Raw genomic sequence first — 14,788 nt, forward strand, 5'->3', positions numbered from 1 at the left:
ACGTACCACACGCCCCCAGCGTTTGTCACGCCCCCAGCACATGCCCACAGCACAACGCAGACACGCCCACAAGGGACTACTTTGCTGGCACGGTTCTTTTACCTTTTAAATGCATATGGTGGGCGTCTGCATAGCCTATGTCCTTCTGCTGCAACTGCCCTTTCCAACACTGTATTGTGTGTTGTGATTGGTGCTGTGGTTCCTGAGATTACCCGCCTCAAAGGTTTGGGCTCTCTCTTTATTATATTAGTATAGATATAGATATATATGTATTTATGTATATTTATTTATTTTTAAGGTTTTTACTTACCTGCAAAATACTTACATTTTAATTGTAAAGGCATGCATGGTAAAGGCATATGTGTGGTAAATATTTTCGTGGTAAAGATGCAAGCATTGGAATGGACGCTTTGTAAAGGCATGCATCATACAACCATATTTTCCTATTGAGAAGGACTATATGTCCAGGGACACTAGGTTCCAGTCCTGGGCTTTAGAAGTCACTGTTTCTAGGTGTGTTAGTGTAATTCAGTGATACTCAAAGTATGGCCCAGGGGCCGCATGCCTTTACGTGTGGCCCTCTGGTCAACAGCTGCACTGGGCTGCTGTTTACCCGTCAGAGCACTAACATTAACAAATTTACATAAACCAGCAATAGTTTATTTAAATGTTAATTGCAGTTAAAGACAGGAATTAACTAGAGAGCCAAGAACTGCCTAACTTTAGGAACAATTTCAATTATAAAGACATTTTGCAATAAGCATGTAAAATATGATAAAGTCTCTCCAAAATTCGACAAGCATTTGCAATGCAATAGGTCTTGCATCTGCGAGAGTTTGAGTTATTGTCATTGTAAATGGCAATTCCTTTTATTTATGTATTTTGAAAACGTGCAAGCAGTGCGTAAATAAGCACTTTGTATTTATAGTCCTTGCTTACGAGAAGCAAGGCTGGCCGTAACTGCGCCTCTTTTATTGCCAGCCTTGCTTCTCGTAAGCAACAACTATAAGTACATAGTGTGTTTATGCACCACTTGCAGGTTTTTAAAACACATAAATAAAAGGCATTGTCATTTAGAATGCTAATAGCTCAAACTCTCGCAAATACAAGACCTATTGTATTGCCAATGCTTGTTTAAAAATAGCCACCTACCTACCCCCTCCTCCCCCCTGCAATACTAAGTGACAGAAGAACTTTGCACACCAAGGGACAGATGAACAACGCACACTGAGGGAAATATGAACCAAGCACACTGAGGGACTGATGAACCCTGCACACTGAGGGACAGGCGAACCGTGCACACTGAGGGACAGACCAATCAAGCACACAGAGGGACAGATGAACCCTGCACACTGAGGGACAGACCAATCAAGCACACTGAGGGACAGATCAACCATGCACACTGAGGGACAGATCAACCATGGACACTGAGGGACAGATGAACCCTGCGCACTGAGGGACAGATGAACCCTGCACACTGAGGGACAGACGAACCGTGCACACTGAGGGACAGACCAATCAAGCACACTGAGGGACAGATCAACCATACACACTGAGGGGCAGATCAACCATGCGCACTGAGGGACAGATGAACCCTGCGCACTGAGGGACAGATGAACCCTGCACACTGAGGGACCGACGAACCCTGCACACTGAGGGACCGACGAACCCTGCACACATGTTGTTGTATTGCCTTGGCTCATTCAATGTGTTCTTTATATGATTCGTCTGAAACGATCACTGAATTTGTTTTCACTCGAACCCCTAATTAATTAGATTTGATATTGCGCTGGAAAAGAAGCAGGCAGACGCAGCACCAAGGAGGCATTTCGATGCTAATAATAACGAGCCTAAAGTCATTGTTATCATGTAAACTTTCAAGACTGCATGTGCCTCAGTTACATTTAATTTCAAATACAGACACCACATGGAGGGAAAAAGTGTAAAGAATCTAGGAGTGCTTCTTCGAAAGTATTAAAAAATAGTATAATGTTTTGAAAATACTCAGCTGGCCCCTACAAACAGGAACACACGCTTGCGTTACATCCCCATAAACAGGCATTGGCTGCGTATAGCTAAAAAGATTGTTTTGCGAAAAAGTAGAGACAATCAACCAGAGTCATCAAGCCGAAAACGGCTCGCAAAGGGCCAGATTCTTAGAATCTGGCCCTTTGCGAGAGCTATTTTTGCATTTGGGATTCATCATCCCAAATGCAAAAATCGCATTTTTAGAAATCGCATATTTGCGAGTAATTGCATTTAAGGAATCTCAATTAAAGATTCCTTAAATGCAATTCAAGAAGCATTTAAAAATTGCGAAATCGCTATTTTTGGCCGCTATTTACCGCGAAGTCTGACTTTGTGGTAAATAGCGAAAACTTAGAAAAATGCACTTCAGTGCATTTTTCTAAGTTGTATGTTACCCACACACATGTCCTTTGGACATGTGTGCGCAACATCAGTCTAAAATTACATTCCAGGGGTGCTACAGGGTGTCCTTTGGACACCCCTGGCACCCTTGAAATCGCATCCTTATAATAAGGAATGACTCCCCATTCATTCCTATGGGCCTAGGTCCATAGGACTGAATGGGGAGTTATTCCTTATTTGTGATTAGCAATTTGCTAATCGCAAATAAGGATGCTTTAGGAATCGCAATTTTTTTAGCGATTTCTACATGAATCCCGTTTTGCAAGTCCTTCATAGCGATTCCTTAATAATCACTATTAAGGACTCACAAAACGGGACAATGATGAATCTAGCTGAATGTTCCTGCTTTCAACTGCTTTCATACAGCCATTCTGAGCTACAGTGCCACTTTTTCCGGCTTAAATACTGGAAGAAATGCCACGTTCTTGTTTGGATGCATTTCGGAAATAATGAATTCAAGAGCAATATTATGCAAATATTCTCTTCAGCAGCCTCCGGTGTGTGTGTTTGTTTAGCCAAAGGGCTACAATGCCTTCGGGTTGAGTTTGCGGTATTTAATACATTAAAACAAAAAATGAAACAAAAAGCTTTCAGAGCGAGCTGCAACGCTTTTAATGTGTAGCAGACGGGTCACCATTTTAAACAAGCAGCAATAGTCGGTGTTAGCAAAGCCTGTGCCACTGTCATAGTGCGTGTACTATTGCCAGTGTTCGCATGAGCGCGGCACAGACTATGCTAACACCGACTATGGCATCAGGCTGTAAAGTGAAAGCGACACCCATGTATATAAAATATTGGAATGGCGGCACTCGCAATTTAGATTTAAACATCTTAAGCTAAAGCGCAGGAGCCCCAATTGCTTCAAAAGTAAAGCAATGGGAAAAAACTTTTTTTGTTCGATTGCTTTACTTTCTTTTTTTTTTTATAAATTTTTGAAACCTTTATTGTGCAGCAGAAACATACAGATACGGGCCTACAACCATGCAGGCCGGCCTCAAAAGCAATTGGGAGCACAAAAAGTAAGGATAGGTCGGCCCGGCAGTCCTAAAAACAAAAGCAGCAAGTGTCCATAACATGAATATGAAGGAGGGACAGCCAGGTACAGGAGAAATTAGGTTGATTTTTAAAGTTTTATAAAATATGAAGGATCAGATGCATACAATCCACCGAAAGTACAGTATAGGCAATGAACCCAGCAAGTTGGCTACAAACCGAAGGATGATAATGGACAAGCAGCATAGGATAACACTAATCAGGATGATAGCACAGTCCAACAGAACATACTGGCCATTGCTCGCCCCGCGAATATAATATCTAGTTCCACAAAGGCACAAGACCGTCAGCGGAAAGAAGAGGCAGCTCCACACCCAAGAATCCTACTGACCCAAGAGAAAGAAAGTGAAAGCAAAACAGAAAGAAGAAGAGAAAGAAGGCCCATAGAAACTGAAACGAAACAAAGACCCCACCCCCCAACCCCCACCCTGCACGCATGCGGAGGCTACGGCCTACCCCCCCCCTAGCAGTGTGCCTGTCGCCCATAACAACCCGAAATTTAGAACAAGAGAAGAGAAGAAGAAAAGAAAGAAATAACACAGTTCACATAAGACCGGTGGAGGGCCATACAGTTATACCCAAAACTACCAGCATGTATTACTCCGGCCGCCCTTACCCCGACCCCGCCACCAATACAATACCAATGTGCAACATCCCCAGCAGACCATCAGCATCCCAGCAGTACAAGGAGGACAGTCCTGACTTGAGAAGGGGCGCCCTCAACCTTGCCCCCTACGGTACGGTGTAGCGACACAGTCCAACTGCACAATAGACATCCTGGAAAAGGTGAAGGAGCAGAGGGACCACATCAGAACGAAAGAGCGGCCACCAAAGTCCATCCAACACATAGCCAGGTGGTCCGCAGTGGTAGAAGAAAAAGCAGCACACGGCCATGGCCCACCAAGATCAGCTAGTCCAACCAGTGGCAACCGCTCTGGGAGAAGGGAATGAGTCCCGCCAGTATTCCGTGAGGAAGCCGCCAGATATGGTGTCCAATGATGTCCCTCCAGCCACACCATGTCTCCAGAAGCGTTGGACCTCCGTAAGGGTGCTCCCGCCGGCACCTCAGTAGTGTTGGGGTCCGGCAACCCCGATTTTCCAATAGCGACCGGGGCGGAGGCACCACAGGAGCCAGTAACAGGGTGTGGCGCAGTGTCCCGCTCTCGAAGACATCCTTGGTCGGGCAAGAAAGTTGCAGACAGCATCGCATCCAACCGATCCCCCAAACCACAGGCTACTGTACACAGGGCTAATAAAGAAGAAAAGGTGCCAGGGCTCGAATTTTGAACACCGAAGCTTATTTATTCAGCTGGTGTGAACCTTCCTTTCATTATTTCGGGAAAGGTGTACATTTGTCGTTATTTAAACATTTCAAAGCATATTTACATATTTGTACAATCTACAGAGGATGAAACATTCCTTTTGCTGTGGATACAGTATACATGACATTTCATACATTTCAAATACTTTTGATGTATTCAAACAAAAACAAATAAGAAAAAATTCGTAAAAAGTTACGCTTTCACTTTTTCATAAAACAAACATTGAATCTTGTACACCTAAAGTCATTCGGGTACATTTGTTTTTAAGTGCATTGCCCTATGCTATTATGCGCCTCTTTAGAACAGCCAAATAGCCGACGCGTTTCCAAACCCTTCTTTTAGTCAATAGGGTTCTTCCTCAGGGCTGGGCTGTGTACCTGTGGTGTAAAAATAAGGGACATTTAGTATCTCCTTTTCCCTGAACTCTTTAATTTACTTAGTGTACAGGCAAAACCTTTGGAATTTTTACCTTGTCTCACGATATTGCTGACTGCTGTTTTCAAAAGCGGGGCATCAGGTAAACTTGAATTTTCACCATTGCCTAAACGGGGTTAAAGGTTGGCGAGTATAGTCAATATATTAAGTTTCACACTTGTTAGCACATATGGTGTCCAAGTTTGTGGTGCGCTGACACTTACTTGTTTGTTGTTCATCTAGTTATTCACTAACTCGAAGTATTCCTTGGACAGAGTCTATTGCGTGTTCCACAATGATTTCATTCTGTGTGATTAAAAGTTTAAGGTCAGTCCGAGGATGGAACATTTACTCGGATTTTGTGCGTATTTATAAATTATATCTTGCTTACTTGTGTGGGACGCGGCGGAAGACCCAGGCACTGCTACGTTTTTGTTTGGTTTTGTAGGCGGTTATAATTCGGTTCAAAGTTCTGTGGAAAAAAACCAAAACGGTGTCTACCGTTACTTAGCGGTCTAGTCTCTGTTCGGTCTGCGCTTTGATTTAATTACCGTGAGCGTTCTTACCTTTGTCTATGTGTCTCTGAGGCTGTGCTTGGGGTTCTGTGAGGCCGCGCGACTCTCACTCAGTGTGTTGCTGTTCAAGTTGGGTTTCAACACCCAGTGGAACTCGGTTTCCTGTTTAAGTATGCTGCTAGGCATTATGGGATTTGTAGTCTTGCGAAATATTCGCGCGTGTTTACATGGTCATATATTGAATTTCAAGTTGGGAAACAAAGGGTGCAGCGCACTAGCTAACATCTCCTTAATAGGTATATCTTAGACAGTGATGGGGTTCACAGGGGGCTCAATAGTTAGATCTTTGTAGTTCAGACATTTCGTTCAGGCCATCCATCACACAATTGAATTTAAGGATTAAGTAAGCTTCTTTTTTGAGTAGCATGGCATCGATGTTTCCTCCTCTGGGAGGAACTTTCATGGCTTGTAGTATTGTCCATTTAAAGTCTGTTTCATTGTGTTTATGTTCCACAAAGTGCTGTACCATGGGCGCGGACAGCACTTTGTTTTTAATTCTAGATCTGTGTTGGGCTATTCGTTGATTGGCTTTTTGAGTGGTTTTCCCTATGTACAGCTTGGGACAAGGGCACATGATTGTGTATATTACGTTAGTTGTTTTGCAATTTGAGAATCCTTTATGTATCCATTTTGTTGTTTTAAATAGGAATTCTTCACCTTCTATTGTATTGGGGCAAGAAGCACACGAGCCACATTTATGATGGCCTGTTATGGGCGGTAGTTTCCACAACGTGCGTAAGTCAGCTTTGGCTTGACTGACTCCCAAATCGGCTCTTACAATGTGCTGTGCAATGCTTCTGTTTTTCTTTAGGGCAAACAATGGCTTCTCCATTGGAACTTCTGAGTTTTTAATCAGATGCCAATTTTTTAAAATGATGGATTTCAACTTGTTAGTGTATGGCCCAAATGTGGTAACACATACCGGCCTTTCAAGGGGTTTGGTGTCTTTGTTAGTTCTCAATAGTTCCTCTCGTGGGGTGTGCCATGCCCGAGTGGTTGAGTGTTTCAATAGTTTTGGAGGATAGCCTCTCTGTTGCAATTGGTCACTAAGTATTTGAGAGTGGGTCAAAAAGTCTTCCTTCCTGGAATAATTCCGTCGGATTCTCAACATTTGTCCGTACGGCAAATTGGATTTTAAACTTTTGGGATGGTAACTTGCATAGTGCAAGATTGTGTTCTTGTCTGTGTCTTTGCGATGTAAAGTGGTTGTCAATTCATTTTCATAGGGAAAAACCACTACATCTAGAAAAGTGAGAGATGTTCTGCTGAATGTCATTGTAAATTTTATGTCTGGATGTCTGGTGTTGAGCCACTGATGGAACTGGGCAAGCATTTCTTCAGACCCTTTCCATTGACACCAGATATCATCAATGAAACGATACCATTTAGTTATGTTTTGTTGAAATGGATTGTTATGGTAGATGAAGCGCTAAACTTCTCCAGGAAGGAAGGTTTTGCCTGTACACTAAGTAAATTAAAGAGTTCAGGGAAAAGGAGATACTAAATGTCCCTTAATTTTACACCACAGGTACACAGCCCAGCCCTGAGGAAGAACCCTATTGACTAAAAGAAGGGTTTGGAAACGCGTCGGCTATTTGGCTGTTCTAAAGAGGCGCATAATAGCATAGGGCAATGCACTTAAAAACAAATGTACCCGAATGACTTTAGGTGTACAAGATTCAATGTTTGTTTTATGAAAAAGTGAAAGCGTAACTTTTTACGAATTTTTTCTTATTTGTTTTTGTTTGAATACATCAAAAGTATTTGAAATGTATGAAATGTCATGTATACTGTATCCACAGCAAAAGGAATGTTTCATCCTCTGTAGATTGTACAAATATGTAAATATGCTTTGAAATGTTTAAATAACGACAAATGTACACCTTCCCGAAATAATGAAAGGAAGGTTCACACCAGCTGAATAAATAAGCTTCGGTGTTCAAAATTCAAGCCCTGGCACCTTTTCTTCTTTATTAACGTATGTTGTCCAGCCAGGACCCGTAGGACAAAACCCCTCTATTTATAGACTGTACACAGGGCAGCATTCAAGGTGTTTAGGGCGCCCAAAATGTCGCTAAGGGAGAGAGGACGCAGCTTTATCCTGCACACAAGGCAACCCGATGTGGAGCTGCCCCGATAATCGGCCACCGTCACCCCTTGCAGGCGTCTGATCACCCCGCCGATGCTCAGCATGGCGAGACAAAAAGAGGGGTGGGATCTGCCCACAATGGGCATGCCAATGCCCCTATCCCTGAGACACTAACATAACAGCCTTTTTGCCCCCCGTGTGGGGCTATATGGGGGTTATTATCCCTGATCTGCCCCCCAGGGGGAAAGCCCACTAGTAACCAGGGATTATTTTATTCCGAAAGTGTAGGGGTGGGGGCTGCTCTAAATAGGTATGCCAATGCCCCCACCCCCAAACACAAATGGGACAGTCTTTCTGCCTACCAATGTTTTCCTACTTAGAATCCCCTGCAAACCTCAAATTCAGCTAAAAGAAAATCAAATTTTACTCCCATATCTGTGTGGGTTCACTGCGCCGGCACAAATTTCCTAACACTCAGCGTGCCCATCGGTCTCCTGAGTAAAATGATACCTCACTTGTGTGGGTGGGCAGAGTGCCTGCGACATGGGCGGGCCAAAAATTTATAGAGATTGAGGGGATATCACAGCGAGTTGATAAGCACAATTTGTTTTACACGTTATTAGGATGACTCTGCTTTGGGCACCCACATAAGTGAGGTATCATTTTACTCGGGGCACCAAGAGTAACACTGGGTGGTAGGAAATCAGCGACGGCGCTGTGATCTCTCACAGAAATGTAAGGCAAATGTGATTTTATTTTCGCTAAATTTGAGGTTTGCGGGGGATTCTGGGAAACAAGAAATTGGGGGATCCATGTAAGTTACACATCCCTGAACTCCCCTGGGTGTCTAGTTTTCAGAAATTTCTGGAATTTGTTGGTTTCCCTAGATGGCTGCCAAGCCCGGGACCAAAAATGCAGGTGCGCCCCCCCCATGCAAAACCAGGTAACTTTGTGATACATCATTTTGATGCCTCCACAATACATTTTGGGCCCTACCATATCGCGGGCACTTGGCCCACCCACACAAGTGAAGTAGCATTTTATCAGGAGGTCTGTGGCATTGCTGGGTGGTAGGAAATTTGTGATGGCCTGGTGATCCCACAGCTTTTCCACTCAGAAATTTGAGGAAAATGTATTTTGTTTAGCAAAATGTTAGGTTTGCAGGGGATTCTGGGTAAGGAAACGTTGGGGATCCACGCAAGCAACAACTCACTGGACTCCGCAAGTGTCTAGTTCTCAGACCTGTCTGGGGTTTGTATGTTTTCCTCGATGACTGCCAAACCCGGTACCAAAAATGCAGGATAATGCCTATGAAAACCAGGTTGTCTTGTGATTGATAGCTTTCTAGTCTTCACTGTACATTTTGTGCCCTTTCCTGTCGCAGTCACTAGACCTACCACCACAAGTGAGGTACCATTGTTATCGGGAGACTTGGGGGAATGCTGGGTGGGTGGAAGTTTGTGGCTCCCCGCAGATTCCAAAACTTTCTATCACAGAAATGTGAGGAAAATGTGTGTTTTTAGATAAAGTTTTGAGGTTTGCACGGGATTCTGGGTAGCCGAACCGGGTCATGGCCACACAGTCCATCCCATTCTGGATTCCCATGGGTGTCTAGGTTTAAAAAATGTCCAGGTTTGATGTTTTCCTAAGTGCCGGTTGAGCTAGGGCCCAAAATCCACAGCTAGGTACTTTGCAAAATATGGGTCAGTTTTAGTGGAAAAATGTGATGTGTCCATGTTGCATTTTGGGCCATTTCCTGTCGCTGGCACTAGGTCTACCCGCACAAGTGAGGCATCATTTTTATTGGAAGACTTGGGGAAATTCTGGGTGGGTGCACGTTTGCGGCTTACCACAGATTGCAGGTCTTTCCATCACAGAAATGTGAGGATAATTTGTTTTTTTTAATTCTTTTTTTGTAAAAAAATTAGGTTTGCCAAGGATTCTGATTAACAGAACCTGGTGAGAGCCACACAAGTCACCGCATTCTGGATTCCCCTGGGAGTTTAAAAAAATGTACAGGTCTGCTAAGTTTCCCTAGGTGCCAGTTGAACTACGGACCAAAATCCACAGTGGGTACATTGGAAAAAAAGAGTCAGTTTTCAGTGGAAAAATGTGACGTGTTCACGTTGTGTTTTAGGCCCTTTCCTGGCACTAGGCCTACCCACACAATTGAGGTACCATTTTTATTGGGAGACTTACGAGCCCAGAGTAGTAGAACATGTGTTATTACCCATTGTCTTTCTATGCATTTCTGTCTCCCAAATGTAAGACAGTGTGAAATTTTTTTTAAAAAATTACCTCTAATTCACATGATAGTATGGTACCCGCAAATTCACAAATGTGCAAATAACCACTGCTTCTAAACTCCATTTATTGTTCCCATTTCAGAAATGCATACGTTTCCTTGATACTTATTTTTCACTCATTATATTTTACCAAATGAATTGCTGTATACCCGGTACACAATGAAAAACCACTGCGAGGTACAGCTCAGTTATTGGCTCTGGGTCCCATATATCCCCATAACCAGAAGGGTCCAGTGGAAATAAGGGTATATTGTATTAAAATATCTGCCATAGTTAGAAGTTGTTACAGGTGAAAACATAGGCAAAAATTGCTGTTTTTTTCAATATTGCTTTATTTCAACTGCTACTTTCTTTAGAAAAACTATGAAGGATCTATACAAATGACCCCCTTGCTGAATTAAGAATTATGTCTACTTTTCAGAAATGTATAGCTTTCTGGGATCTATTATTGTTTTCATACCCATGTCTACCACTAACTCGAAGGAGGTGGAAAGGTAAAAAAAAAGGAAAATAGACTATGTTCCAGTAAAATGCCAAAACTATGTAGAAATTTGGGTTTTCTGACAAATGTCTGCCTGTACCTGAAAGCTCGGAAGATGGTGATTTTAGCACCACAAATACTTCATTGATACCATTTGTAGGGGAAAAAACTGTTGCTTTCTTCTGCAGTACATTTTCGTATTCCCCCCCCCCCCCGCCCCCCCCCCCCCCAAAACAAACTTTTGCTGTATTTTGACTAATTTTTCGGTCCCCTCCAGAGGAATACACAAACTCTGGGTACCTTTAGAATTCTCAGGATGTTGGAAGAAAAGGATGCAAATTTGTCATGGATACCTTATGTGGACAAAATTTACGCACGCCTACGAGTTAACCACCCAAATAGCCAAAAAAAAGATTAGCACAGGGGTGGCCTAGCAGCAAAGAGGTTAGGTAAAGCCAGTTTCTGATAAATAATTCACTCCTGTCATGGAGTCCACTCGCAACCTTATCAAAATGAGTTTTTTACTGATGTAAATTTCAGGAACAATGAAAACCCCCAAAACAGGTGATGGTCCAGTGCCAAATAAAAATGGATATTGTCAACTGTGCGACCTCAAACTTCATGCTCTAAACATACTCACCTAAACACAATATTGCTGTGGGAACAAATATTTTTGCCACCATATTCTGTTGTAATCCATGTAAGTCGCGGGGTCACACCCCATTGTTTGAAGCAATCATCAGCGTAGCTCTTAAAGTCCCACGGCTGGGGTTCGAACATGTCATTAATACCATCAGAACAAATTGGCATCACCATTTCTGTGCAAGCCTGAAACAAATTGCAGATCAGACATTAAAATGCTGGTTTTGTTTCCAAAACATCATGTTCTCTTTTCAAAACATTTCAGCGGATTTTCAGCGGTATAAAAAACAAAGATAGTGTATAGAATTTTTGCATCTTATGTAAGACAATGTTGACATTTTAATCAGAGCCAGGATTATAATGTAGGTATGGATGATCATGAACAAAGCATTGTGATTACAAGCAGTACATAAAAGAAAAGGGGAGAGGGCGTGGAGGGGTCAAGGAGGAAGGTAAGGGGGGTATGGGTTGTACTGAGTGGCATGTGATGGGGAGGTGGTAAATCAACTTGGTGCAATGTGAGTGCTCTGTAGTACCCCTTACAGATCCCACTTATAAATGCTCATTTTAAGAAGCTCTTATGGTGGTGACTAAGATATACGTTTAACTCATGGGGCCTGAAACATAGGTTTGGTCTATGTGGGTGAGTTGGTAAGGTTGATTATTATGATGGCTTTACTTTTTGAATGTATATGTCATGTTTATTCAATAGTTTGTGTGTGTATTGGTAATTTAAGTGGTTGTTGAACAGTGAGTTATCTGCTCTTCTTGAAAAGCATACCCACGCCCACCATTCCTATCGTTAATAGTTAGTCTAAAAGACTCAGGTCTTTGGTGTTCAATATCAAAATAGGCATGAGGGACCTTGGACCCAAGTTCTCCCTAGAAAATATGTATTTGATTATGTTTGGATTTCTTCACAGAAAGTTCTCAACATTTTGCAGTGAAACAGCATGTGATTGACAGAGCCTAATGCATTGTGACAGTACCAGCACTGACTGTAATCTAGGAGGCCCATCTTAAAGAGTTCTTCAGGTGTCTGATAGGCCATATGTAGTATCCAGAATTTGCATTGGGAAACAATGGGAGATATTTTGTTCCTTAGGGATCGTTTCCAAATGTTTCTCCAGGCGTAGTCAAATTCAACTGTGGTGCAAGTTGTTGTAGAAGGGCCTCTCCATTTATTTTGAATCTCTGATGTTAGCCTATTATCAGTGTTGCTAGAGTTTAGTATTCTGTAACTTTTAGCTGATGTGTGAGGTAGACTGGATAGCTTTGTAAGTAGGTTGATGGGGTCTGATTCTTGTGGTCTATTGCATTTATTTATGGTTTTATTAGTGCTGGTATTTATACTAGACAAAAGTTAATGAGTTCCTCTCTAATTGTGGCTTTCATAGCATCATTATTTTCTTGTGAAATATTGATAATGGCACTGTTAATTTTGTCTTTTAATGTTTGGTCTCGGAGTACCTCCTCGTTCATTCTCCATTGCATTTCCTGGGTATATTTTGGGATGTGTGTGCTTGAGGGTGACGCAGGCATAGCCTGATACTAGTATTGATTTGATGGTGGGATTTGCAGCCTTCAGTGTGAGAATATGTTTTGTTTGTAAACAATTTCGGAAAACGTGCACAAGTATCTCAATTGTGTGTGATTTTTTGGGTCTACGGTTACATGAGGAGCTTTTGTCTAACAGGGTACCCCAAGGGAAGATGATATCTCCTGCTAGTATTACTGCTGAGTTAGTTGGTAGTTCATATAGACTTTTGTTTAAGGTGATCCAAAATGGAAGGTTATCCACTGTGGGTGCATATATATTGACTATATAGAAGGTTGAAGTGTAATTACTGACTTTTGTAACTAACCATCACTAACATGGAAATAGTCCATGACAGAAAGTCCTGCTTTTTTGCTAATAATGTGACAACCCCCTTTTATTTCTTATATGCTGGGAAGCAAGTTGTACTATAGATCAAATGATGGTGCATTGTATTACATTCTTGACAACCAATTTTAGTCTCTTGTAGGAGTATTATATCGCCTTTAAGTTTTGCAAAGCACTCTAGAATTTTCCTACATTTAACAGGGTGGTTGATATTCTTTGTATTGAGGGAGAGAACTTTTGACGTTCCATTGGCTATGTTACTGGGGATATGATTTCAATTGTAGTTTGGTGGGGGATTATGTATTATTTGATAGGTCCCAGATTCGGAGAGGGATAGTATTTGTGGGGTGAATAGCCCTGTTGTGTTCAGGAGTTGAGATGTCGAGGTTTTGGTGCTCTGGGTTTATTCGTAGAGGAAGTGTATGGATTTCCATAAAAGTTCTGATGTTAAGGATTGGGAGACTTATGGTATTTGCAGAGTTACTGGAACATAAAGTACTTGTATTATAGGTGATGTGGTAGCAAAGGTGATTATGAGCATGCCTGTATGAACTAAAGTCGCACAGTATTGGGGGATGAATAGTCATCAGAATTGGCAAGGGAAACTCCGGTGGTAGGCGGAAAAAAGGGAAATACCTACATATATAACCGACATCCCACCCAGCCCTAATCGTTCTGGGGAAAGATGGGGAAGTGGAGCCACTAGAGGTCGAGGCCCATGCAGCTTTAGAAAGGGGGTGACACTGCCAAATGGAGAGAGCGAACAACATTGTATGAGGAGTTTAACTTCTTGGAAGTATTTAAAACTCGATCAACAATAAATAGAAATATTAAAATTATCATTAACATTAATATGTCAACATTAACTGTATTATCAATCACAGTGGAATTACCACAAGATGTTGGAGGTAGGTGAGAGTTTTTCCAGCAAGATTGATACTGATACCCAGGGTGGAACGATTGAGAAGACTATTGCACTTTAGTAATATAACAAATGCACATCGGTGGCATACCATTAACTTAGCATAAAATTACTAGTGAAACATCACCTATAGCATTTAGCGTGACATGCCAAATAGCTTGACACAACATGACATGTAGTACGACTCGACATGCAACACAACTTGCGCTGTATTATGACATTTCATAATTCACTCAACAGATCCCAGTGATCTATGCTGTTAGATCACATATATCAGTATATATCAGTATAACAGTATATAGCCTAGCATAATATGGTAGTAACCTTCAGTGTACTAATTTTACTGTATCATGGTGCGAAAAGTCCAGTAGCAGAGATATAACTTCAGTCTGGCATACTATTCATCTTACACTACACATTAAACATTTCTTCTAAGACATACAAAGACTGATGTGCAGGATCTTTGAGACTATCTCGGCATCAGTGGTGTCCGCTGACTGTGTATAGTTACAACTTAGGTCATTGGTCAGTAGTCGTCTCCTTGAGAGTAGAAAGCTATGGACCAATAGTTTGAGGTCAATTGGCATCAAGACATGCATAGGAAGGTAACATAGTAGAGTTAGTCAGATAGAGTTATGATAATAAGACATGTTAGTTATGCTTTAATTT

General features: G+C 42.0%; 1 protein-coding gene across 2 annotated transcripts in view; it reads right to left on the minus strand.

Moving 5' to 3' along the window:
• The window catches only part of PRCP (prolylcarboxypeptidase), a 319,478-nt gene that overhangs the window by 13,517 nt on the left and 291,173 nt on the right, over positions 1-14,788 (minus strand). The window contains exons 8-9 of one of the 2 annotated variants that reach the window (XR_015299267.1): positions 10,811-11,498; positions 9,775-10,561 (exon numbers count right to left, since the gene is read on the minus strand). Coding sequence is in view for 1 of the 2 variants with exons in the window: in XM_086933910.1 (XP_086790036.1) it covers positions 11,311-11,498 (188 nt within the window). In the remaining variant the exon portion in view is untranslated. Of the gene's footprint in view, positions 1-9,774; positions 10,562-10,810; positions 11,499-14,788 lie in introns of those variants that run through there. The other variant, XM_086933910.1, reaches the window with a different exon arrangement.

Source organism: Lissotriton vulgaris, chromosome 8 (assembly GCF_964263255.1).
Source record: "Lissotriton vulgaris chromosome 8, aLisVul1.2, whole genome shotgun sequence".
NCBI classification, from domain to species: Eukaryota; Metazoa; Chordata; class Amphibia; order Caudata; family Salamandridae; genus Lissotriton; species Lissotriton vulgaris.